The 27,023-nt window shown below is 40.3% G+C and overlaps 1 protein-coding gene across 1 annotated transcript; it reads left to right on the top strand.

Annotated features, from left to right (window-relative positions):
- LOC117458891 (sodium/potassium/calcium exchanger 3-like) lies at nucleotides 1–26,799 on the top strand. The gene is made up of 17 exons (XM_034099609.2): nucleotides 1–440; nucleotides 6,911–7,027; nucleotides 14,712–14,788; nucleotides 14,894–14,968; nucleotides 15,079–15,163; nucleotides 15,488–15,591; nucleotides 15,676–15,750; nucleotides 15,838–15,863; nucleotides 17,486–17,539; nucleotides 17,656–17,801; nucleotides 18,328–18,494; nucleotides 19,456–19,681; nucleotides 20,009–20,175; nucleotides 21,195–21,309; nucleotides 21,815–21,927; nucleotides 22,094–22,159; nucleotides 23,098–26,799. Exons 1-17 carry the CDS (start codon nucleotides 338–340, stop codon nucleotides 23,206–23,208), a joined length of 1,827 nt encoding a protein of 608 aa, XP_033955500.1. The 5' UTR covers nucleotides 1–337; the 3' UTR covers nucleotides 23,209–26,799.
- The last annotated feature ends 224 nt before the right edge of the window (nucleotides 26,800–27,023 follow it).

Here is a 27,023-nt window from a genome sequence, read left to right as displayed (position 1 = left end):
GAGAGAGAAAGGGAGGCATACAGAGCTCGGAGCATGTCGCCTCCTGTTGCTGAGCCTCACTGTGGGATCTGCTGTCGACCTTTCAGACTGAACACATGAACGCAGAAAGCTTTTTTTACGCGTTTCCTCGCTATGTGAAACCCGGAGCTCAGCGGCTGCTCTTAGTTCCGAGGAAAAGCACTGCTTGTCATTGCGGGGATATTTTTTTTTTTACACAACTTGGCAGAGAAGTCGCTTGCTGCTGGTGCTGGAGCTGTTTTTTTGCGGATAAAGTGTGAAACAAGTATCACAAAAGAGAGAAACAGATGTTTATGGAGGATATGCGGCCGGCTGAGGAATGAGAGCCGCAGCGAGGCACCGGCGGCCCTTCCAGCGGTTCTGCTGCTGTGGAGTCGGGCTGGTGGCTGTCATGTGGATCGCTCAGGTCCTCCAGGCACCAGGTGAGACTTTAATATAGACTACAGGCTGCGCGCGCCTGCGAGCGTGCACAACAATTATAATCCTATGGATATTATTAGACACACTGGGAAATTAAGGATGCACCATTCAACATGCTTCACTTACTGATTACAGCGTGCACAATGTGTGTATTTTATAGGAATCTTGGTATTTTATGTGTGTGGCCCTAAAGGAAATGTCTGCTGCTATCAGGAGCCAACCTTTTATATTGATGCTGCACATAAAGTTATATTTCTTGTATTAGAATGAAATCAAAAGCAAATCAATTCTAATTTTACCCCTATTAATCCACATTTACTGTCACTGTCTTAATAGATAGCTACATTTGATAAATCAGTAGACAATTGATGCATTAACAATAATGTAGGGCACAACATGTGGTGCTTTGTCTTCATTTGGAGCAAGGATCCAATATACTTCCCCTTATCTATAGATCCAAATGCCATCTGTAATAAGGCTGAACATAAGAACATCTTACGTGTCTTGTGTAGAAATATTACAATTGACCACCACCACCACCACCACGTAACTGTCTAAATAAGAAAGGAGCATCATTTGAAAAGCACACTTCTGATCACTGTGCAAAATGGGGCCATTTCTGGAGGCAAATATGGTCTACGGTAGCAAATAGTGCTGCGTGTGAGACGGCTGAATTACTGCTCTAAATATTTAAATCTTAATTCAGTTTTTTCTAACTCCTAACAGTCTCCCAGCTTCTGTCCCTCTGGTCCAATGTGCTCCGCTCACACTGCAGGAAGGTGACAGGTTGTTGATTACATAAAGCAGACAGACATTGTGGCATGTATAAATCCAATCATTTGGGTTTAGTTATTTGTGGATCGACCATGGTTATTTTGTCTCAGCAGGAACACTGTGTCTGTGAATCTGACGTATTCTGAAACAGACTGCCTGCCCTTTTAATTCCTGCCTTTTTCTCTGGCTGTTAATGAGTCCAATAGGTTTGAGATAAATAGTAAATCCTTGTTATTTGTCTTGCAGCCGTCTATTTATAACCCAGCATCATAATCCATTCATAGCCAGGAGGATGAGGTGATGTTTCCTTCTTAGATGATGCCTCATTCTCAGCAGTGCACCTAAAGGCATCCCCACCCCGCTCGTTATCCTCTCATCACCTTTGCTGATGTTGTCACACACACTCATCCGCAGCTTCAGCCCCGACCACACCATTCCCTGTCATCCTTTGTGCATTACAATGATATGATTGAACTCTCAGGATGTGTTTTACTCAAATGTAGGTACCACCCTAGTATTGCATGAGAGTACTGCAAGAGTTTCCCAGTGAGTGATCCATGTCATTAATATTTATACTTCACCTTTAAAGTATGAGTGTGCCATCAACCAGAAGAGGTTTTTTGAACCGAGATCAAGGCCGCTCAACTTAAACCTTATGAAAGCACACGGCAAGGCATGTGGTCTGCTGTTTGTAATGGGGACAGGCAGCTTCTTTTTGCAATGCTTGGAAACTATTGCTGTGTAGCATCCTGAACAACATGGCCTGTACAACCATTTATGGATGCGCCGTATCAATGTGGGTCGACCCTAGGAAAAAACATTGGATTATAATAACTTACAATAACGCTATTAACTTGATGGAAAATGTATGTTCGAGTTGTGAAGGAAACATTTCAAGAGTAAAACAATTGCAATCATTGTTGGAAGCAATTTATAACACATTTCTTTGCTGAAGATCGCCAACCATTTTGATCCTTTCCACAACATTCGAGCCTCTCTAGCGAACATTTGATCTCAAACATATATCCGTTTTGTTTACACTGTGCAAGCAAATGGTGGATTCCTTTTGAAATATTTATAAAAGGCAGCAGCCGTGGTTCTAACAGCTGAGACTGAATGATCCCTGTGGCATGACTGTCTGTCAGGCTGTCAACACACTGGACAGAATAAAGTTGAGCGTTGATTGAAAAGATACGACAGTTTCCCTTCTTTGCTTTAGCTTAGCTTTTTAACAGTTCAGTAAACATTGAACTGACAAAAACTGATTTTTGATTTTATGATCATCTTTTAAAGTACACATATGGAAAGTGATAGCAACAATTGCTTATGATAAGGAGCATAATGCTGATATTTAACTTTTTGCATTTAGGTGTCCCTTCAGGCTTAAATGTCAGTAGTGATTAAGGTGAAATATAAATAGTTTTTTTCACTAGAAGCCATCCTTTCAAATACCTCTTATTTGAATCCATTAAAAACTATTTAGATTTTGATCATCATAGCTGCCTTAAAGTTACTATTATTTCCTCCCCTGACACCTAGGAAATATTCACAACATGACTTTCATTGCCTACACACAAAAAGATTCAAATGCCATCAGAATAATTTACTATTTGCTCCCATACTGTAGAAGTCGAAGTGTTTAGAGAGGAAATTAATTTGTATTGATATCGGGAAATCAAGCCAAAGTAGCTATCCTAAAATGTTGTATTAACAACCGTAGACTTAAAGGAAGAAGATACTTTATTTTCCCTTAAAGCGTCATAACTGTACAAAAAAGTCTTGCCCTCGTGACATAATCCTGATTTGAACTTTGTCCCACACTGGAGTTGTGAACTGGTCTTCTCTCAGATATTTGAATGACTGGTTGAGCCCCCATTTAAGGGAAAATCTAATACATCAGTTTTCTGTTTATTGCAACACAACACTTCCTAAATGTTCAGTGTAAATGTCAGTGGGAATATATGTGGAAATGGAGCTCAGTGTGTGGGACGGAAATACAAATATTAGTTTTTTTAATAAAGACTTGATTTCCAGAATAAGCCAATCTTATCTGCATTTGTAATTTGATTATGTCACCATCAGAGACATTTAGATTCCCGCCTGTAGACCTGTCCTGTGGAAACACTGACCCTGTTTGGGGTAAATCCTGAGGAAGCCGGTCTTACCAGTCGATGTGTAATTGACAGGATCAAATGTCTTGTTTCTGCTAAAGAAAGAGCAAACACTGGTTTTAGGGCTGCTCAATTAATCGTATTTTAATCGTAATTACGATTATGGCTTGCAACGATTACGAAAACAACGTAATCGAAATAAAACGATAATTTTTTCATTATTATTATTACCTTTTTTTTTTTTTTAATAATTTTTTTTTCAAATTGGTTTTTCAGTTGAATTATACTTACAGTTCAGGGTAATCAACTGTTAAACACATACTGTTCACATTTTTTTCTCCAATAAATTAATGTTTTCAAAGTAAATGGATAATCGTTTTTAATAATCGTGATATCAATTATTGACCCAAATAATCGAGATTATGATTTTTGCCATAATCGAGCAGCCCTAACTGGTTTTCCTTCTACCTCAACGTGGAAAGTGACATATTTATGACTTTAGACTTGTTTTGCTTTGTCATGTTTTAAAATAAAAATGTTGTCTTGCAGGCATTATAAAGATAACATAGGTTTTGTTTAATGAAAATGCCACAGTGACTTCTTTTGGTCTGTGTTGCAACAAAATGAATGAATGCAGTCTCTTTACATCAATACAAAGACATCCTGAACAATGAATTACGGTGTTTACTCTTAACATTATGGTATTTACATTTACCTTTCTGCGCTGAACTGTTGTGTTTACGTTGAGGCACGAGGCAGCAGGATTAAAGTATTTTAGATACAAACACCACATTTTATGATTTATCGGCTTTCATCCTGGCTCCAAAATGGTGGAATGAGCTCCCCATTGACATCAGGACAGCAGAAAGCTTACACACCTTCCGGCGCAGACTGAAAACTCATCTCTTTCGACTCCACCTCGAGCGATAGAATTATTAACAAAGCACTTATATACTAATAAAGGGCTGGCTTATCTAAAGCCAGTTGAGTAGCACTTGAAATGTTTTGGCTCTATGAAACCTGATGTACTTTATGATTCTGTTTTCTTCAAGTTTGTATTTTGTTGGTCGAACGCACTTATTGTAAGTCGCTTTGGATAAAAGCGTCAGCTAAATGCAATGTAATCCTTCCGTTACATATTGTTCTATATTTACATTCGAAGCATTTTAGGTGGTCTTATCTAGAGGAACAATCACTGTAACGTTAGCTTAAACACCATGGATCACCAGAATGATAAGCAACATTAATGCAAAGCTCTGGGAGTTGTGTGAGATTGTGATCTTAAGTCCAATTCAAATAGATTCGTGAAGCTTCAGGGAGGATTGTAGTTGAAGCATTTCATATATATACTGTTATGCAATGAGCCAAACCTTCAGGACAAAGGTAATATTGGCTATTTAAAGCAGTAAATGCTATATATTACATAAGTGTGTCATCAACGTAGTGGATCAAGTCGATCGCAGGACGAGAGGTGCTGCTAAAACCCTCACCTAGAAAATACTCGTAGTCAAACAACGTTTAGTTTAAGCAACACCAGAACCACCAGAGCTCTAACTTACTGGAAACTATAAAGGACTGGACATTAATAAGATAGTCTTTTATAATGACAACCGCACAGGAGGCAAGTATCCCATGTTTGTTTGATATATATGAATGCAAGCTTAGTGAACAAAGACTTGAATGTTTGTATCTCTTGTTCAAGGGATACCTGCCGCACATTGGTTACACAGAAACACAACAGAAAACTAAAAGGTCATCATACAACATAATTACAGGGGTACAAATTACAACCTATTCACAATGATAGGTACCAAATAACATTTCATCTATCCGAGCTTTAAGATGAAGCAGGGGAACCAAAATGCTCAGTTTCAATATGTTTTGCAGAGCGTTCCAAGTTAGATGGGCAGCGCACATAAAAGCTTTTGTACCTAAAACAGTCCTAGCACTTGGCACATGTAATAAAAACACATCCTGGGATCTCAGGCAATAGCTACTTGCGACTCTCTGTGAAATCAGAGAGCAGATATAAGTCGGTAGTTTACTCAGCATGGCTTTATATATGAACATGTACCAGTGACTGAGCCTCCGAACAGTAAGTGAAGGTAGACCTGCCCTGGCATACAGGGTACAGTGATGAGTGAGTGCTTTACAGTTAGTAACAAATCTCTAACTTGTCTATTTATGTTCAGATTCATCAAGGAGTTAATGTCAGATGAGTTTACAGGTGAGGTGCGTTCTTAAGACTTTACTTTTCTGTACAAGTCCTTTATATGTGTTTTACGTGAATATTTCAACACTGTAACTGTTATAATGTATATGATACCAGAGAAGTGGGTCTCTCTAGCTCTATAGAGGAGCTCTGCATCTCCATCTCTTTTTATTTTTTGTGCGTTAACAAGATCTGAATCTTGAGAAGAAACAGAATTAGCATGTTTTTATCTCTCCCTTTCCTAATGAGTCACAATGTGGTTTGGGTGCTAGAGACGTCTCCCAGTGATACGTGTGAGAAAATGGTGCAGAGCCATCTGTGGCAAAAACCCATTTGAATTTCATACGGGGAGAGCTCCTCTTGATGCTCGACATGAAAGCCTTCACCTCTCCTCTCAGCCACGACCGCTGCCCTCATGAAACAGCCTCATTGAGCGGCGAGCTACAAAGGGACTCAATGACGCCTACCAATCAGGAAATGCATCGGATACAAGCACCAAGCTGCCTCGTAAATAAAGGACAGTGTAGAGCGTAGAGATAATACATAACGTCTGACTGTCTTCTCTGAAAGATATCCTGGGTGGTTTTGAAGGAAATCTGTATTTTCTTCCCCATAGGAGAGATGATAAAACAGATATATCTATGAGTTGTTCCTCGTTTGTTGTAAAAATGGAAATCCACACAGAGATTAGCTTTGGAGGAATGAAATACACACCATAAAGATTTCAGTGCTGATGGCTCAGGACAGCTGACGGCAGCTAGGACTGAATTACTGAACGTGTCGCTATCTTCAAAAGCCAGACACATGAAACTGCTGTTGAGTCGGACCTGACACAAGAATAACTCCGGAGACAATTACTTCATCGACAAAAACAGTTGCAGTAAAAGTACTGATTGAGGACAAGTTCATTTTTATTTTATTATTAAAAAGGCCACCTTGTAAAATAAGAAATGTGGTTATTATAGTTCAGTCAGAGGTCCTTTGATTGCAAAGAGAAACTTTGAACAGAAAATTGCCAATGATTTCACTGTTTTTCTTTTCTCACATTTGAGGATTCACTACCTTTGAGAGACACAAAAGAGAAACACAAAACATTGAGAGACATTGGGCTTATAGAAACTGGGCTTTTTGTCACATTTGGCTTAATAGTTCTCCTTTTTGTAAAATATGTGTAATCACAAAGCCCAAATAGACTTTTTGTTTTGTCAGAGAGTGTGTTCAGTTTAACTTCAAGGATAACAAACACACATTATTCTTCAGCTCTTTTATTCACTGAACAATTAAACATGAAGAATACAGGTCCTACACACAGATTGAGTTGTTCAAATGTGCCTGGGTGGTTTGGCGCTAAAATGATTCTGGTGTTGTTTTGTAGCAGAGACGGAGTCCTCTGTGTTTGGGCCAGGCGTGAGCGGTGAGGAGCTGCGATGGACTCGCCGGCTGATGCAGGAGAAGTCAGACAACCAGAGCGAGGACCAGCTGCCGCGGGAAGGTGAGTGAGTCACTGCTTTATATCTGGATGGATGACCTCGGCTTCTTGAGGTCAGCGAGAGACCAGGAGGAATAATGGTTATTAAAAAAAAAAAAGATTACAAAAATAAGTAAATCATAATTTTTAAAATTATTGATTCGAAAATAATATGATACAGTACTATTACGTCTGGGTCTCTGTGTTTCATTAAAGCTCGGCTCTGTGTGTGTGTGGAACGAGCCATTTTGTGTGCGTGCGCGAGCGAGAGAGAGAGAGCGCAACGGTACCGGAGATCGTAGTTGTTAGCTTCTGGTGCTAGCGAGCTACGCTAACGGTTATAAAGAGTTTTTTCAACAACAAAGTGGAGGAGAGTCCTCTCCTGTCAGACTGAGAGACTCAGTGAACTAAAGGACTCTCTGAGTGTTTAAATAGTTAACTATAGTCTAAGTTATCTCAGTGGGTCTCAAACGTTTTGGTCACCATTAATGTAAACAATTATATTTATATGATCATTATAGTTATAAAAAAATAAGAGAATAAATGAAAAACAGGTATGAAATACTATATGACAGTAAAAAAAGAATAAAGTTTAAAAGGGTGATTTGTAAACTATCCATAAAAAAAAAGTAAATCTGTTTCATAGGTGTTGAGAGATGTATCCATAGATCTCTTCATTTTGCTCTCAAAGTGCACCAGATTGATGCTTTTAACTTCAATATTTAAAAATAAATCTTCCCGGGGGAGCATGCCTCCGGACCCCCCTATGTGAGGTCCACACATCACCTATAAAAATAGCACTTTACCCCTGCTTACACCAATACAGTATGCCTCGAGCCTTCATGTAACTGTCACACTGTGTATTTGCGTGGGGATTGTTGCATTAAAAAATTCCACTGTAGCGACCGGTGCATTAAAGGGAAACGCTAAATGTTTGAGCACCCTCAATGAAACGTCAAGCTACCCCACAGCACCCCAAAATAAATATCTGGCGCCACTGAGCCTGACTATTTGTGTTGGGGGGGCCCGACTTGTTTTTTTCTCCAAAGGGGGGGCCTGACAGAAAAGTTTGAGAACCACTGGGTTAAATGCAGAAAACACATTTCACTGTGTGTGCTGTGTGCTCTGCATGTGTGACCATTAAAGAGGGTTTCATCCCTCCCAATTCTATTCTCTATTCCCCATGCCTATTTTTGTGTTTTGGGAAGTATTTGGAATTGCACACACACACAAGACCATAGAGGCTGCATAGGGTGCAGTGCATTGATGAACAGTAGGAGCTAGTTTGGATGCTTTGTGTGTTGAAAGTGTAGGAGGTCAGAAGGGGTTTGGCTAAGTTTACATGCATGTGTGGTGTGTGGGGGTATACAAAGGAAAGTGGAGTGTCCTGGAGAGTTCTGCCTCTCCCCTGCAGGTGAACTGAAAGGTCATGCTGCATTGTGTCTATTGTCAGGAGTGTGGTCAGTGTCAAGCTTGTGCACTGACCGAGAGAGAGAAGGCTGCCAGAGTGAAAGTCAGATTGGATTCTCTACGGTAGCCTGTCTTCAGCAGACGCCAAGTTTACTTCAAGTTGTTTCTGGAGTCTGGATGCACCCTGAATAGTTTTGACAGATTCAAACGTCTCCTTATTATCACGAGACAAGCAGCCGATCGACAGCCATGATCAGAGCTCTGTTTCTCTGGTTCCCAGGCTGATTAGCTGGCTGACATGAGCCGCATTCATCACAGCTTATTATAAAAAATTCAGATCGGAGAGGAAACCTCTTTGGGGAGAATAATACAGATTAGATAAAATAACACGGCCGCATAATGAAACATCTTTTACCTCACTGACACAATACAATTCTCTATCTCTTCATCATTTGTATTTGCTCTAAGGCACTGCTAATATTAGGCAGGCAGTCACAATGTTGCATTGTATGCGAAGGGCATGGTTATTGTATTCCTTAAGAGATGTATGCAAATCGAGTTATGCTAATAATATACCATGCAAATGAGCTGTTCCGACAACACTCCTCTAAGTACCACCCTATAATGTACTGTGCCTGGTGAGGATGTGAAACCTAAAAAAAAGCCTGCGCGCAATGAATAATTTTAAGCTTCTAAAAATAGATTTGAGGGAAAGGCGCTTTCGTGACATCTCCTCCTTGCAACAATGTCAGACAGGCATCTCAGAATCTTAAGAGAATCCGCAGAACTTTTCCAGTATATTTTGTTTTTGACAGCAGATGGAGAAGATCATGTTTACATAATGTGCATCTGGCTTCTTCTCTGTATGACACGTAGTGCATTGTAGGTGTAATTTATCTCCAAAATCTCCAATCTCTAAAGCCATTTTTAATCTTAAATAGGCATATAGCAAACAGTTTAAGCTCTTGATAATGTCATCTGATAAAATAATCACACAAGTCAGTGACACATCGTTGGGTTTGTATTTGAAGAGCTTACATTTGAGAGGTGCGTGGACACAGACTCATCGGGGACTAGTTTGTAGTAAATTCACACATTGCAGCCTCCTCACAGTCCCCGCACCTCCTCCTATGTGACATTGTATTAGAGGTGTTTTTTTTCTCTACCCTTGAGAGAGAAAATGATTGCTCTCTCTAGCAGAGCTATATACAGCAATTTGTGTTTTTGCTCCCCGATATAACACTTAACCTTTATAGAGATCCTGGCTGCTCTTCCTCATCATCTCTTACAAAGAAGCCACCGTACTGCGGGTGGATACTTCCCCGTACTAATACACGGGAGAGGAGCAGGCGAACAAAGGGCTGGACAGGTAGTGTCTCGCAGCAGTGCGCAAGGCACCAGGCTCATGGCAGTGATTACATAATCTGTGGTGTGATTAAAAAGCCTGCCCTGGACCTCGGGGGGATATTATCTGGGGGATTGCACTGTAACGTCCAGCCCCGAGCTCTCTTTCTCTCTCTTCATCCCCTCAGTGCTTAACAAGATGGAGACGGTGCGACCCGCCTTCATCTGACAAGCCTCGGAGAGACCGTAGTTGCTAGGCGACTGAATGCTACATTTCGAAAACCCAGACAATTCTGGCTTTCAAGCATTAAAAAAGTCCAAGGAGCTAAAATTAGACCCTGAGTAGAGGGGGGTGGGGGTGCATCTAAATGATGTAAATGAAGAAAGTGGCTCATGCTGTGTGTGTGTCGCCGAGGCTTGTTTTGTTGTTTATTTTGGCAGCGACCGTCGGCTCAGAATAGCTTTTCTTTTTCCACAGCCATGTTTCAGGGGTTTTTGGGAAAGTGTTGCGAAAGGGAATCTGGCAGATAATCTTACAGATCTTCCAATGGTTATTCAGGGCAGTCAGATTATGGATGTAATACAAAGAAATCAGTAGTTATGCAGCCAATATGTGTAGGGTTTCAGAATACTGATTTAACTTTTTCACTTTCTGTCCACAAATAGGCATCTTTATTTAAACTCATAAACCTCCTCATAAAATGATTGATTGTCACTAAAGAGAGGATTAAAAACCCCTTTCCTTTGTCTTTACATTGTATTTCGTCACCCACAAAGCTGAAGAAGATGATACACGGTGTTGTCTGAGCCCTCGTGTCACACCAGTGTAACATGAGTGTATTTATTGACAGGCGAGGCGGTTGGAAGCCTTGCTTTCGTTTCATCATCGTCTTATTGAAACTGCCTCAAAGGAAAGCATATCAAAGAACAACCGCATAATTGAATTTACATTACACACCTGGATGAAATATTTATATTTTGATTCCTCATGAAAAATGCAGGCTCATTGCAGAGCTCTTTGTGTATATATATATATATACGTGTGTGTGTGTGTGTGTGAGAGGGTGAGTGCTCGATACTCCAAAGCCATTGGGCTGATGCATGATATGTCGATGGCGTAGCTTAACTCCAGGACGCCCGCAGCCTCTCAGATCGATAACATGACTCTGCACCGCCCACTGCCCCTTCATTCAGCTCCACTGAAGCCCCCCCCCGCAGCACGTTGACTCACAGAGAGCTCAGCGCCTCACATCAGCTCTCGCTCAGTGGAGATTTCCCTCCTTGCCTTCTGAAGAATATGCTCGGCATTGACCTTATAAGGCTTTCACTTAAAGATCTAATCTGCTGCACTGGCCTTATTGATCTGGACTCAGATAAAAACAGAAGGAAGATAGGACCTGTCGTATGTAACACACCTTTGAACCTCTTTTGATTGACCTTATATCAACACTGCATTTGCTTCCTATAATCAAGGCAGAAATTATTATATGTCACTATTATGTGAACAAAATGACCCCAACATAAACCAGTGTCTGGTTAATGCTTAGCAGCTTTTTGAAATAGGCAACACTGTTTTATGATTGCTATAAATGTTGTAGTGGATTCAACTAAAAGCTAATACACTTTTCTCTAGCAGACACTCAGTGTGTTGGAGGAAGATGCATTAGGGGCACATTTATGCGTTGCTTCTGAACAGTGTGGTTTGAATGTGTGCCTCCTGGCTTTTCCAATGCTGTGGAGTTAATATATTAGATGATTGTTCACTTTCAGTGTCCTTATTTTCTGGCCTAATTTACATCTGTCCTTTTGTTGCTCTACAGTCTGCATACAATTACTGTATCTGCTTTAACAGGTGGACAAAAGAAGCGGTGTCTTGGATTTAAAAAGATTACTCGTGAATTCGTGATGTGCAAAAGAAAACCTTCTTTATCCAGCTGTACCCCAGACTGTTAATTATTTTAATTCATTTCATGATGTGAAAAATGAAGTGGAGGTAACGGCAATCCACTTTGCATAAAACACATTATTACCAAAAATAATAATGTTGAATATTTATATATATTATGATATTTTTTGGTAACAGGATTATAATAATGTCTGAAAGGAGTCCTAGTATTATTCCAGATCTCCATCTTTAAAGAGTGGTTCAATCATCCGGTGTTCTGCACATTTTTGGAAAAGGTTTTGGATGGTGGAGTCGAATTGTCCTCGATTGTTAATCATCAGTTGCATCCATAGTTGAAACTTTAACAGACATAGACTCATTTTGAAAAGATGTTGAAACAAATCTGTATTTCCCAAAAAGATGTGTTTGTGTCTTTGGAGAGGTCTCCTCCAGTCAACACGTCTAACCCAATACTGTCACTTCACATGCAACCTCAAAGCTGAGCAGATGAAAGCGTCGCCTCTGGCGGCGTTTGAAGAAATCATCACACAACCTCAATACCTTCTGAAGTTAAGAGATCTGATATTATCAAAATGAATGAAGTTTAAAATTATCTGTGCAAGATTAAAAATGCTTTATCGGTGATTCATATCATAGATAACTAGTTCATTTAGGCTTCACATGTCACATAGCACCACTATGTGTGTACTATATAGGGCTGCTCGATTATGTCAAAAATCCTAATCTCGATTATTTGGGTCAATAATTTATATCACGATTATTAAAAACGAGTATCCATTTACTTTGAAAACATCCATTTATTGAAAAAAAATGTGAACAGTATGTTTTTAACAGTTGATTACCCTTAACTTTAAGTATAATTCAACTGAAAACCCAATACAAAAATAATACAAACAAAAATATATTTATTTCGATGATGTTGTTTTCATAATCGTTGCAAGCCAACATCGTAATTGCGATTAATTGAGCAGCCCTAGTACAATAGAAGAAGGTTAAGGAGGTGCTACTTGTGAAGGACCTTTTAAAGAGCACTCTAGCTTGGAGTAAAAGCCACCGATGTGAGCTGCTGTGAAGACAGACAGAACTGGATCAGAGGTGACAGCGTTGTGGGAGCATTTCATGATTCTGACGGAAGAAAGACTCCCGAGTACAGAGAGAGGTGACGAGTACAGAGAGTACGAGCACATCAACAGCGCAGGTCGACCTCTGCCTACAAAACGAGTGACTTCATCAAGCTGAAGGCACGTCTGGCTTAAATCCCTAATGTGGAAAGTTGCACGTGATCATCTTGAACCTGTTTGTGTTTCAGTTTGTGGTGTTGTGTTGTGAAATCGGGGCAAAGCACATTCCTGTCCAGTAGCCTTCAGTAAACCAGTGCGCTGAGAGACAATGTGTATCTCCCGCCGTTCCCTCCCCTGCCTCGCTCTCTCAGACCTCTCCTGAGGGTTTGTAAGGAAAAATAAATATTTTTAGACGGAGCTGCTGTCACTTAGCTTTTTTTTTTTCATTCTTCACAAACCCCAAACCATGGGAAACACATATTCACCTCCCCCCTTTCTCACTGTTCAGGCAATTGGGAGAAAAAAAAGCTGCCCCCAGGGAGAGTGTCGCCATAGCAACTGCCTTCACCAGAGCAACTCCTCAAAGCATCTATCTGAGGTACATGTTGCAGCCCTCGGTTTCCAGCGACAGAACAGAATAACCTGAGAGTTTGTGTTTCGGGGCAGAAAGGAGACTGGATATCTTCCAGCGCCGGGACGCAGGCGGAGAAGAAGGTGAAACGAAATAAAGCCCCAGATGTCCAGCCGCTGATCAGCTTCAGAGGAGAAGACTCAAACTGTGCAGCTCGCATCCAGGCTTCCCTGTTTCGTGCGATAAGATGACAGAAAGTTTACATGCTAAGCCTCGATGATTTAGCGGATACAATATGACAGCTGGCGCAAGGAAAAAACGGAGAGCACTGGGCCTCAGTTGATGGCACAATAAGCAGATAGTGCTCGCCCTGGCACAGACACAAATCTGTAAACATTGCTGCACAAACATTTAGATGTTCTAACTGAACATAGCGAAATGACTGTCCCCTCTCTGGAGCATATGGCCTCCGCCTCTCACACTGCCGTGTCAAAGATCAAATCTCATATCCTCGCTCACCAGGGACCCTCTCCTAATCCACGCAGTTTGTTGTTCAGTTTCCATGCAGCCGCGGTGCAGTGTGCATCGTGACGGCTGCTCTCTGTTTATTGTGTGCCTGTCGAGCCACTGTTGTCTCACAGCAGAAGAGCTATTTATAGCTCCATGCTCCCCAGTAGTTTAAATTCATCCAGCTCGAGTTGAGAATTAGATCTGCAGTACACTCTCCAGGCTCTCCTTTGTAACGTTCAGGGAGCAGAGGGGAGCTAGGCTGTCATTAGCCCTTTTTTCTTCTTAACACTCGGAGGACAGGAAGCAGCTGCCAGTTTCACTTCCTGTCTCACACTTCACTTCAAGACACACATGATGTTGTTGTGGGTTTTACCATGCAGGAGATAAATAGTATTGTATATGGTGCCACACATTTTGAAAAAATAAAAACTCTTCTTTAAATATTTTTATTTATTTTAAAAATAACTGCTTGTATTTATAGTTAGCAATACTTTAAGAAATAATCTTTGAATTTCAACAGTACAGGAACTCAGGCAAATGATTTAATCTGGTAATAAAAATGTTTTGCAAGACGATAAAAATGTAATTTATTCTCAAAGTGTCGTTTCCGCCTCAAATATGAACAAATGCCTTACAGGACTGAATCATTTAAAATGCACACATTTGTTATTGATCCCATTTGTCCAATTCACTCAAGTCTTGCTCATCTTCAGCATTTGGTTGTGTTAACCATCTGCACATTTCAGAGTGGCCTTTTATTCGGTGAATTCAGTGAATTGATGACAAAGACAATCAGGCTTTTTTATTACGTTTGCAGATTGTAGCATAAGGCTCTTCTTATGTGTAACTGAGAACCCTGAGAAAATTAACTGTATGTAAATCATCATTATGTCTATTCCCCTTCAGCCATCCATGAGTTTCCAGAGGACATTTTTACCAAGGAGCAGAGGAAGAAGGGCGCCGTTTGTCTGCATGCTCTCTGTGTGAGTATTATGCAAGCTATCCCCTGAAATCAACAACATATTTCACAAAACAAGACCTACATAACTTAATGAGAGTGTGTCCCCGTTCTTTCTTATTCTATCCAGGCCATCTACATGTTCTACGCTCTGGCCCTCGTCTGCGATGACTACTTTGTCCCGTCTCTTGAGAAAATATCTGAGGTGAGCTAACGACTATTGTTACAGATACTATTTTCTTAGTTTAACAGATGATTATTTGTTTATTTCTCATTTTATTCTGAGCTTTTATTTGTTTTGTTTTCATGTTTCAGAACCTGCAGCTTAGTGAAGATGTGGCCGGAGCGACATTCATGGCTGCAGGAAGCTCTGCTCCGGAGCTGTTCACGTCTCTCATTGGTCAGTAGCTGATCCAATCACGGACCAAGTGGCACATGCTAAAATGTGTTCTCGCTCATTTTTAACATTTCTAATGATAAATGCTGGAATTTGAAATAGTCTTTACAGCCTCTGCAGTGCACACACCCTCCATAGGATGTCAGCATAGTCTAATTGAAGGGATTTTCTATTTTGTCAGGTATTTTCTTTGAGATTACTGAACTCCAAATAGAAAGCTGGATGACCCGTTTGAGATGACAGACTACAGGGTTTTTATCTCATCTTAAACAAAACAAAGCCAGATATAAAATGCACACATGTGACTTCCTCTTCTCCGCCCTCCAGGTGTCTTCATCACCAAAGGAGACGTTGGAGTCGGGACGATTGTTGGCTCTGCCGTCTTCAACATCCTGGTCATCATTGGACTGTGTGGGATCTTTGCGGGCCATGTGGGGAGAACTTTGTGTTAACCATTTGTCACCCGGCTGCTCCTGAGTGAATGAACACTGACTTTTCTTTACCTTTCTCCACAGACAGTGGTTTTAACGTGGTGGTCTCTTTTTAGAGATTCCACATACTACATCCTCTCTGTTCTGGCTCTCATCATGGTGAGATGGAACATGTTGTCGAATAATCAATTATTGTGTTTCAACCTCCACGTTGTCTGTTAAAGAATTTCTTTTTCTGTTCTCTAGGTAATCTATGATGCCACAGTTGTTTGGTGAGTCCACTTTCCTTAAGTTCTTAAGTAGGTCAGTAGGTATCTGTATTCATACCGACAAAGCTCTAAAATGGCCTCTCTGATTGGTGTCAAGTACCCCCCCCCCTGAAAGGACAATTACAATCATGGAGATGGGGCGTCAACATGTCTCACAATCAGTGATCGTTGAACAAATACATTTGGTTCGAATGACAACACATCTGAATATTGATTTCCTGTCAGCTCAATTCAGAGTTAGGCGAGGGGACGAGGAACACGCTCTATTTAAAATCTGTGATTTCTTATTAATTGCTATTTGTTTAATTAGTGTGGAGGAGCTGTCATCCCCATAGGTCATCACACACATGACTAATGATTCGGTTTGCTGTGAGATTCTTTTTTTAGGTCTTCTTAGCTTTAGCTGCCTCTCCTGAACGTTTTCTGTTTTGTCAACCTATGATTGTAAAAATAAATAAGAAAGAAGGGACTCCATTGTTGTATGTGTCAGCAGTTTAAATGAAAGGGAAGATTTACACGTGGACTTAATGTGGGTGGTTGCAGTGGATTCATCGGTGATATATGGCAGGCTGTTTATTGCGTCCTAGTGTGCCAAGCCTCAGCTGTCTTGTCAGCTCACCAAAGGGTCTTCTAAATACACTCGCTCAGATTTGTGGCCTAGCTTTCTTTGCTAAATCCCTGCATGCTCCGTCTATTAGAGACATAAGTCTGCGTAAGAGCAATGGTGGCTTAGTGGAAATGCTGTTTGTTTGGGAGGTTAATGAAGTGTTTTCTTGAGTAACGTTGTGTTCATTCACCGGTATCTTTTACGGTGTCCTAAGGGCTGTGTTTATATTTTATAGTTATAAATATGACCAAGCCATTGTAAAGACAAAGACAGCTAAAAGCCTAACTTCATGACGAAAAGACTGTTTCAAATTCAACAACTCAACTAATCTGCTCTAAGTCTAATTGGCCTGGAAAAAAATGTCAGTTTTTTCTTAACTAAGCCGTGTTTATTTCAAACAAGTGAGAAAAGAAGGGATAAAAACACAAATAGAGAAATCTGTTGTGGGAATTAACCAAACTCTCCATGGAGACTTTAATGTTGAAGACACAAAAAACCCTTTACACACTTGAACATCTAGTTAATTGAGTGGAGGGATATTTACACAATACGTTGAGTGCAGTATGTATCTATGATTCCAACTATCATACAATATGTTATGCTCTATCATTGAGATCATAACATATTTAATTTACATTACCATTTGTGTTAGGGCTGTTCAATTTATCGTATTTTAATCGCAATTACGATTTTGGCTTGCAACGATTATGAAAACAACATAATCGAAATAAAACAAAAAAAAATTGTTTCAATTATTTATTTGAATTTTTTTTTATTGGTTTTCTAGTTGAATTATACTTAAAGTTCAGGGTAATCAACTGTTAAAAACATACTGTTCAAATACATTGATGTGTTCAAAGTAAATGGATAATCGTTTTTAATAATCGTGATATCAATTATTGACCCAAATAATCAAGATTATGATTTTTGCCATAATCGAGCAGCCCTAACTTGTGTTATATTTGATGTATGATATTGAATGGAGGTTTACGTCAGACATGTTTTCCTCGCTGTGCAGGTGGGAGTCCTTGCTTCTCATGACCATGTATGGGATCTACATTATAATCATGACGTGAGTTTACCGAAACACTAAAGAGTCATCATGCCTTTACTACCGTCTAAACTCTGAGGACACACTGTACTCGTGGTATAAATGGATGTGAGCAAATGCTATCTGTTTGGTTGCAGGTTCAACTCCCAGATTCGGGCGTTTGTGACGCTGCAGCTGAGCACCTCCGGGCCGTGCTGCTTGGGATCAGCAGACATCCAAAGAGAAGACAAGATGGCAGAGGACGCCACTGCCTGCAACACGTCCATGGTGCTCCTCAACAAAGGTCCGGAAATGGGAAAAAAGTGAAATTGTATATGTTAGGAAAAATATCACTCGTCACCAGCTTGGTCTTCAATATCAGGATACATGTATTTATTATCCTTGCAAGAATGGAAGACGTCATCATACACAGAGCTGCATGGGACAATTAGTTCCCCGAATAGTGTCCTTCACATGCTTATATACAAGAGAGTGTTATTCAGTCACAAGATACCGGTTCAAAGCAGTATTCTGACCTTAGTTCAGATTAGCTAAGGCCTGTGTAAGCAATAAACATGACAGTCATATGTCTATCTCAATAGAGGCTGAATCATCATGTTAATCACATAGCTATCATACGCCTAAATCAGTCCTGACGCTCTTCTGGGTAATCATACATCCTGTTACGTACACAGCTACGTAGGGCCTTTTTTTTATCATGTGCTACTCTGATATTGGAAGAGTACATTCAGTATTTTCCCAGCAGTATAATTGTGTAAAACGCTGCTTCCATTTGTCATGTGTTTTACTTACAACGTTGTTCTTGACAGGCCAAGTCCACAACCAAGAGGCTGCTCCAGTCATCATGGTGGATGAGCTCCTCATCCTCCACCCTCACAAACTGTCCTTCTCCGACGCCGGGCTGCGCGTCATGATCAGCCCTCACTTCTCCCCCCGCACCAGGCTCTCCATGGCAGGACGCGTGCTCATCAGTGAGGTACTCCAGGCGCATTTAAAGGTCTCCTATTATACTGTTTTTCATCAATATATTACAGCTCTCAGATATATACAAAACATGTCTCTGAAGTGTTTAGCTCCAAACACCAAACAGATCATTCCAGCATTACCCATAATCCCCTCTGTTTCAGGCCTGTTTCAAAAGTGCTGATTCTGTGTCTGTAGCTTTAGATGAAAATAAGGAGCCCCTCCCCACGCCCCTCTGAGAGAGATTTGGTTAAAAAGAACACAATGGTGCTCTAGGAGGAGATTCAGGTGATAAGGTGGGGGGGGGGGTTACCTTGGTTGCTGATTGGCTAATGGTTACTCAAGCCACAAAATCGTTATGACATCATAAAGTGGCCAAAATCTGATCAGCTCATTTTCAGACAGGTTTTTATAGAAACGGATCAGGACAAAAAGAGAGAGAATCTTTGTTCCTGAAACTTTCAGAGTCTCTTCACACAGAGGGGACACAGGTTGGTGTAGAAGAGACATGAAGAAGAGGGTACACATGTTGATGTAGAAGAGACATGAAGAAGAGGGGACACATGTTGATGTAGAAGAGATATGAAGAAGAGGGGACACATGTTGATGTAGAAGAGACATGAAGAAGAGGGGACACATGTTGATGTAGAAGAGACATGAAGAAGAGGGGACACATGTTGATGTAGAAGAGACATGAAGAAGAGGGGACACATGTTGATGTAGAAGAGACATGAAGAAGAGGGGACACATGTTGATGTAGAAGAGACATGAAGAAGAGGGGACACGTGTTGATGTAGAAGAGACATGAAGAAGAGGGGACACATGTTGATGTAGAAGAGACATGAAGAAGAGGGGACACATGTTGATGTAGAAGAGACATGAAGAAGTGGATTTTGCATAATAGGTGACCTTAAAGGCACATTATATCTTCTCAGAGTTTAACGACATAATAACCTCCCACTCTCCTCTCCCAGAGACAGAGGCTGATTCAGAGCTCGAAAGACGGCGAGGCCGGCCCGGTGTCGCGGGCGGGGTCGACCAGCAACAGCCTGAAGAGATCGGGCTCCTGCGGCGTGGAGAACGGAGGCAAGACTCCCGCAATAGCAGACGCAGAGTCAGGAGAAAAGCCGGGGGTTGAGGTGTGCCAGACAGAGGAGGAGGGCGAAGAAGATGGGATCTTTAGTCCTGTGCGCATACCAGGTGAGGAGGTTCTGTGAAACGTAAGACTTAAGAGGATGATTTATTTTTAATGTTGTAGCTAATCCCTGCTTTAACATCTTGTTATCACCGCAATAATCCGTATTTAATTTTGTCTTAATGTTCATTATTTAATTTCATATTCAGTTCAGTATGTATATAGACTTTTTATTTTGTATTTTATTATATATGTTGCATTGTTGGAGGAGCTCAGGTCAGAAGAATTTCATTGCCATTTCTACACTGTAGCTTTGTGCATATGACAATAACACCTTTGAATTAGAATTTTAAAAACCATGCGCCCTCTTGACCCCGTCCTGCTCCTCTCAGGTACTTGGTGTGGGCGGGTGAAGTGGCTGATCAAATGGCCTCTGGGTCTCCTGCTGTACTGCACCGTGCCGAACTGCATCCGGCCCCGCTGGCACCGCTGGTTCATGGTCACGTTTCTGGCCTCCACCCTGTGGATCGCCATCTTCTCCTACCTCATGGTGTGGATGGTAAGAAGGCAGTGAAGAAAGACGCAAGCTTGATTCTTAAAGACACTTCATATTGGTCTATTGCAACACAACAGTTATAGTCTACAGCAGCCTCATAGCGCCATCTAAAGGCCCACTGCGGTACTATCATATAGATTACATGATGAATACAATTATTTTTGAAATGGACAAAGCATTTTATGATTTTGAGGTGGGCCTCGTCAACATGGTTACAATCAGTGGGCCTGAAGTAACAAAAGGCTTAACACGCCCTATCTCAAGAATGCCTTGTACTCTTAACAGCATCTAGCAATATGTGTTTTTATTACAAATCAGGGGTCAGCTAAAAGGTGTACAGGACAGAGGGTGATTGCAATTCAAGTTAGCACCTTTTTAAGATGCTTAATATGTATAGTTGATAATAATGCATTTTATGTGTAGAGCGCTTTTCTTGAAACTCAAAGACACTTTATAGCACACATGTCAAACTCAAGGCCCGGGGGCCAAATCAGGCCCGTGGTGGATTTAAGCCCTCAGCTCAGAGCCTGAGCCCAAACATTGATGAACTTGGAGATGCCAAGTATCTGGTTTATAGCATCACAGCAGCACACTGAGTTTACATGGATGTTTCCTTCTGCACTTTCTCTCTCACGACAACAGGGCATGTTTGGTTTTCTTTTTTTTGTTGAAGCTGTTGTTGGCCTGTGGAAAAATGTAATCATAAGAAATGACTCTGGAAAAGCTGCAGATAGAGCCATAAGAAATTAATGCAACTGATTATTTAATGTTTAATGTTGTTTTTATAGGCAATCATTTAAGCTTTGTTGGTTCCAGGTTTAATATGTGCAATAAGTTCATTTCAATAAGTTTTGGAATAAACATTGAGTCCGGCCCTCGACTAGTACCCATTTTTTTATTTTGGCCCACTGTGTATTTGAGTTTGACACCCCTGCTTTAGAGAGTAAACATTCATAAAACACAACATTAATAACAGATTAAAAGCAGTAGTTGACCCTGATGCATCCTAATGTTTCCCTCAGGTCACCATCATCAGCTACACACTAGACATCCCAGACTACATCATGGGCATCACCTTCCTGGCCGCGGGGACCAGCGTGCCGGACTGCATGGCCAGTCTGATTGTAGCTCGACAAGGTAAACGCCCATCGTTGCCTATTTGCCCAGAGAGGCCGACTCAGTGGACATTTTTAAACGACAGCTAAAGACACGTCTTTTTAGATTAGCTTTTTATTAGCAACCCCGCACTTTCAATGTTCTTTTAGATTTGATTATTTACCTACCTTTATATTGTTTTATAGGTCTTAATCTTTTTATTTGTATTTCTGTTATACCGATATGTTCACTTTGTTTTATGGGGCTTTATATTGTTGCATCGACTCAGTTGTCTTACCTGTCGGAGAGAAACCATTATTTATTTTATTTTATTTGAATTTTCATACCTTTTACCTCCTTGTTTATTAACCTGTTAAAATGTTATATTTCGCTGCATGTACCTTTTAAAGTTCTTAAAAAATAATCTGAGGGGAGTTTCTTGCCGCATGTGTTGTATGAAAAATGCTATATAAATAAAGCTTTATTATTATTATTTCTGTCTGTGGTGTACGTGCGTCACATCTGCATTTCTCACATCTCTTTCCAGGCATGGGGGACATGGCGGTGTCTAACTCCATAGGCAGCAATATCTTTGACATCCTGCTGGGTTTGGGTTTCCCCTGGGCTCTGCGTACCCTCGTGGTGGAGCACGGATCATCAGTATGCATTATTCTATATCTCCCATACATAAACAATCTCTTTTCTTCTTATTTGTGATCTACTGAAGTCTGCATGTGTATGAGAGGGCGATAGAAACTGAGATTCTGGGTTATACTAACTAATATGTGGTCATGCAAATGTAATGCCTCCTTTTCTCTCCCTACAGGTGTACATAAATAATAAAGGACTGGTGTATTCTGTCGTGCTGCTGCTGGCATCTGTGTTTCTGACGGTAAGGAAATCAGTTTGAATATGCATGTCAGCATGCAAGATACATCAGTATGATTGGATCCCTGAGGAGAACCTGTTTTATGAAAATGGAAAATATTTTTAGCTGCCTTTATCTAATGAGACTAAAGAGATTTGCCTGCATGTTAATATGTTGGGGGGGGTATAGAGAGGAGAGGCTCCCTCTCCGGGGGACCTCCATTATTTCGGAAAAAGTATGCATTGAAGTCAATGGGGAGAGAATGATTATTATTCGATCCCGTTTGAATTGTGTCATGAATTACACATATGTTTGTCAATTTAAAAGATAATTTTGCAAGTCAAAAAAAGAAAAATGTAACACATTTTGTGTGTGAAATCGCTCAATGAACTACATCTCCCTCCTCGCACCACACACCAAGACGGCCGTCACGTTTGAACATTTCACTTCTTCTTTCAGAATGAGGCGGAAAGTATTAAGAGGTGAAAATCACTCCAAGTCTGGGCACGTTGAGAGCTGTGCATACACACAAGGGGAGTTAGTCGGGTCCGTAAGAGCCAATGCGGGACCGGGATTCTGGGATTTGTAGTCTTTAGTTGTGTATTTTTCATTGTCTTATATTTCAATAGTTTTACGACAAACTGACTTTTTTGACATGGAAATGATTTTAAGATTGACAAACATCATATGTGTAATTCGTGGCACAATTCAAACGGGATCGAAAGATAATCTCTCTCTCCATTGACTTCAATACATACTTTTTCTGAAATAAGGTCCCATGGGGCGGAAGTAGATGGGCGGGACTTCGCCTCTCTATCCTTCTGGCTCTATTACATTTCCACAACCGAATAAGTGGTGACGGTCTCTCTACCTATCCACCCAACTATAGTAGAACGATAATGTCGTCAGAAATGCTTTCTCAGGTGACTCTTTGTGGCTCCTCCTCCTCTCCTCTGCTTCAGGTGATGAGCGTCCACCTGAACCACTGGAGGCTGGACCGCCGGCTGGGCCTGGGTCTGCTGTTCCTCTACTCTATCTTCCTGCTCTGCTCCATCCTCTTCAGCCAGATGTGAGGCCTGGGGGTCAAAGGTCGACCCTCTCATGATGAGTAGCTTCCTTCCTACCACACGTCCTCTTTCCCCGAAGCCAAAAAAGAGCGAGAGCTTCGTTGTGTTCCTCGTGAGAGTATCCGTGCACGTCTTTAGGACTCGGTCAATACTTTCCACCTGCATCCACACCCACGCTCAGTGAGTCTTCTATCAATAGCACAATTTGCTCCTTTTTGTACAGCGCAGTGTTGAAAACAATCTCTTAAGCATCACATATGATGACCAAGGAAAATATTTAATGACAAAGGCTTGTTAGGCCTTTTAATAACAATATGAAACAGGAAGTGGAATGGCTCACATGATAAATAGAATCCATAACTATATTAAATATTATGTAACGATTATGTTTGAATACACAAAAACAAATCACAATGCCTTGTCTAATAAGAATATTTGTTTTAGGAGGGATCACTTCCTGCCAAGTTAACATACCAGCTAACTAGTTTAAACTATTTAATTTGACTAATGATGCGTCTTCACCATTTTAATAAAGCAATAATCCATTAAAAGTTTAGGTTTACAGTGATTTGGAAAAGACTGTTGCTTCCTGTTTTCATTTGTTCAATGTTATTATTTATATGTTCAGTGTTTGTGCTCTGACAGCTGCTGCAGCCGAGCAGATGCATTACAGAGCGATTAGCGAGGGGATGTCCTCGACAACAAAGCAATCAAAAGTTATTTATGATAGAGTATATTCACATATATTAAGTGTATGCTGGTGTTCACTAGTGTCTCAGCAATCAAACTGTTTGAGAAGGAGAGGTTTCAGAGGAGATTTACTTGCGAACATATAGATAAAAATCTAGTTTATAGTTCTGAACAAATAGTTTTATCAATTTAATCTGGGGACCAGGATGCGTGAGAACAAGCTGAAGGATAAAGTTGGCTCCGGTGAAAAAAACCCTATATTTATTGGAAGAAATAAAAAGTACCCGAAGGAATTTCTATATACAAATATTAATATATACTTGACATGGTTTTAGTGGCCACTGTGTACACTTTGCATTAATGGTTGAAACCTGCAGATTGTACAGATGTTAAAAAGATACTTTAATCTGCCACGTTATGCCTGGACCTACCGTTCAAGATAAAAAAAGTCTATCAGATTAATATCGTCCGTCGGCCTTGGGTGTGAACACCCTGTGTGTATTTGAATGTAAAACCTTGCTGACTTTACCATTAGTGTGGAAATATTTACATGCATTCAAATGTAGCAGACGGCACTGAATCACAGCCTCTGAACAGAGAGGTTCTCCAGTCCGACTGTAGAAGACATGATGTGTGTGTCAGTAGAAATGTAACATGAAAATGCACATTGTTTTTGACTAACTACTTATAAGCAAGTATTGGTGCATCTTAAAGGTGGGGTAGGTACGTTTCAGAAACCGGCTCGAGATACACTTTGTTATATTCCATGGAATGCTCTTAACATCCCGATAGCAATGAATATCTTAAGTGCTTTGACAAAAAATCCATAAAATGTCATCTGTAAAAGCCGCCCGTAATACTGTAAAAAGTACCGGCTAAACGGATTGGATGGCCTACCTGCCTGTCAGCCTTCCATCGGGGCACACATTTATCTCGTGCCCTCATTGGTCATGTGTGCGTCCGTGTGTGTTGGAGGAGGGGCTCTATAAGGAAGTGGCAGATTTTCTCCGGTTGTGTGTTTTCAAATTCTAGCGATCTCGAGCCGGTTTCTCAAATGTACCTACCCCACCTTTAATGTACGTAAAGAGATTAACCTAGTGTTACAGTGTTTTTAGAAGTCTTATTATTATTATTATTATTATGAAATCTTATAAATAATGTTCTTCTATGAGTGTCACATACTTTGATGACTCTGAGTGCAGGTTAGTAAAACTTCACGTTTAGGTACGACAATCGATGTTTGTATTGTTTCTTGTACATTTTATGCGAAGATTTCACTTTGGTGGGACGTTTTCACTCAGATGAGGACAGAAACAGCAGTGTGTGTGTGTGTGTGTGTGTGTGACACCTGTAAACAGTCTTTGATGTGTACAATCGAGAAATTGTAACACAGAATATAGTTTGGTTAAAAAAGCATGAATCACTGAAGAGCCAGCAAATACCTAATTGCTGACATTCGTGTGTGTGTGTTGCATATTCTCTATTCCTATATACCTGCTGCTCCTGTCCTTTTATCTGGAAATTATGAAATAATTTGGAAACATTTAAATAATCCGATGAAGACTAAATGTTCCACCAAAGCGATATGGCCAATTTTGTGTCTTTGTTTCAAATGGCTGTATAATTAGTATCATTGTCTACTAGACAATTATTTTTACTGTTTGTAAATGTTAAATAATTGACATAGTTTTACAATAATGAATGTCTGACAGAGACTAGTTTTGTGGTGTTTTTGATATTTAAAAAAAATGAATTGTAAGCCTACTTGTGAAATATTGGGCGAATGCATATTTTGTAATTTTGTTTAGTGGATTATGATGCTGTAATGTCAGAATAGCTCTGTTTGGTAGGAATTATATTGCAGTTGTGTCCTAAAAACTGTTCATCATATGATTTGTAAGGATTGATTAATTGTTTATTTAATGCAAAGGGAATACAGAAAACAAAGCTCCTGTTTACAGGTTTGAATTCAGTTTCAAATGTTTTAAAGAATAGAAGATGTGCCACTTAACTTAAATTACAGTTAGCATTTTGCCCTTTTCTCACAAAATGATGCCATGAAAAAGTCAGCAATTATCCCAAATGACTCGTATAGCTACAGTTTAAAAGTGTAGTTACATTTAAACACATTTGATCAGATCTGCTTAAATGTCATGCCAGGATTTCTTTCTTCAAAGATGCCATGAATGTATCTTAACGGTTTTAAAGGCGATGGATGTGCTGTTAAAATGTCAAAGGAAGAAAAGGTATTGTGAAGTCCTCCTAAACACCCGTGTCCCAACATAAAAGGGTTGTAACGATGCTTTCTGCTCGTCCAAAAAGAAACTTGTGCTGAAATGAATACATAAGCATTTGTTAAGTTTATAAACGTCTCATTCGATCATGAAAATTGTCAAAAACCCACTTGTCGCAGCTTTGAGGATATGCAGCGTTTCTATTTGGGACGACTGGCTGAATAAATTGGAAAAGTTACTGACAAATAAATGAGAATAATTGTTTCTGCTCTGCTTTTAATTTCACTTCTTTTTTGTGCACTTTTTTTGTATTCTCTGAACCCCAAATCCTCCCTTTCTTCATGCTTGTAAAACACCCTCAACCATCGGTAACTAATTGTGTTTTGCCAGGAGAACATTTCCTCCCCTTTGTGATGCCAATGCTTTGTTTCACACCGCTGATGTTGGGAGTCTCTTCTGTTAACTCTTGTATTATGTAGTAATAATCTTTACGAGAGACACGACGGCACCAAAGCAAACCGTACGTGTTGTTTCGCAGCCCTCAAGAATGTTCTCTTTAAAATGCTGTGATGTTGGAGGTAGAGGATGTTTTAGAGTTTAAATCGATTAGCGGCTGTATTGGATCACAGAACACTGTTGTATCTCGAGACCAATTAAAAATGTGCAATAACAATTCATCTCTTTTGGTCTCTTATTGTATCAAGGTAGTAGGCATATTGAATAGATGGCATATGTAGATGTTCATACAAGTAAGTAGAGAGTCCTGCTGGTCAAGTGTAGTAATACAAATAATCTATATTTTGGATTAACTGGGTCACATGATTAGGGGTGCATACCGGTTCCCGGTATTACCGAAATACCGGTTACCGTACCGAAATCAGATCGGGTTTTCGTTAC

The sequence above is a fragment of the Pseudochaenichthys georgianus genome, chromosome 14 (genome assembly GCF_902827115.2).
Source record: "Pseudochaenichthys georgianus chromosome 14, fPseGeo1.2, whole genome shotgun sequence".
Classification (NCBI taxonomy): domain Eukaryota; kingdom Metazoa; phylum Chordata; class Actinopteri; order Perciformes; family Channichthyidae; genus Pseudochaenichthys; species Pseudochaenichthys georgianus.
Note: the sequence above shows the minus strand (reverse complement) of the source record. Positions and strands in the feature narration are given on the sequence as shown.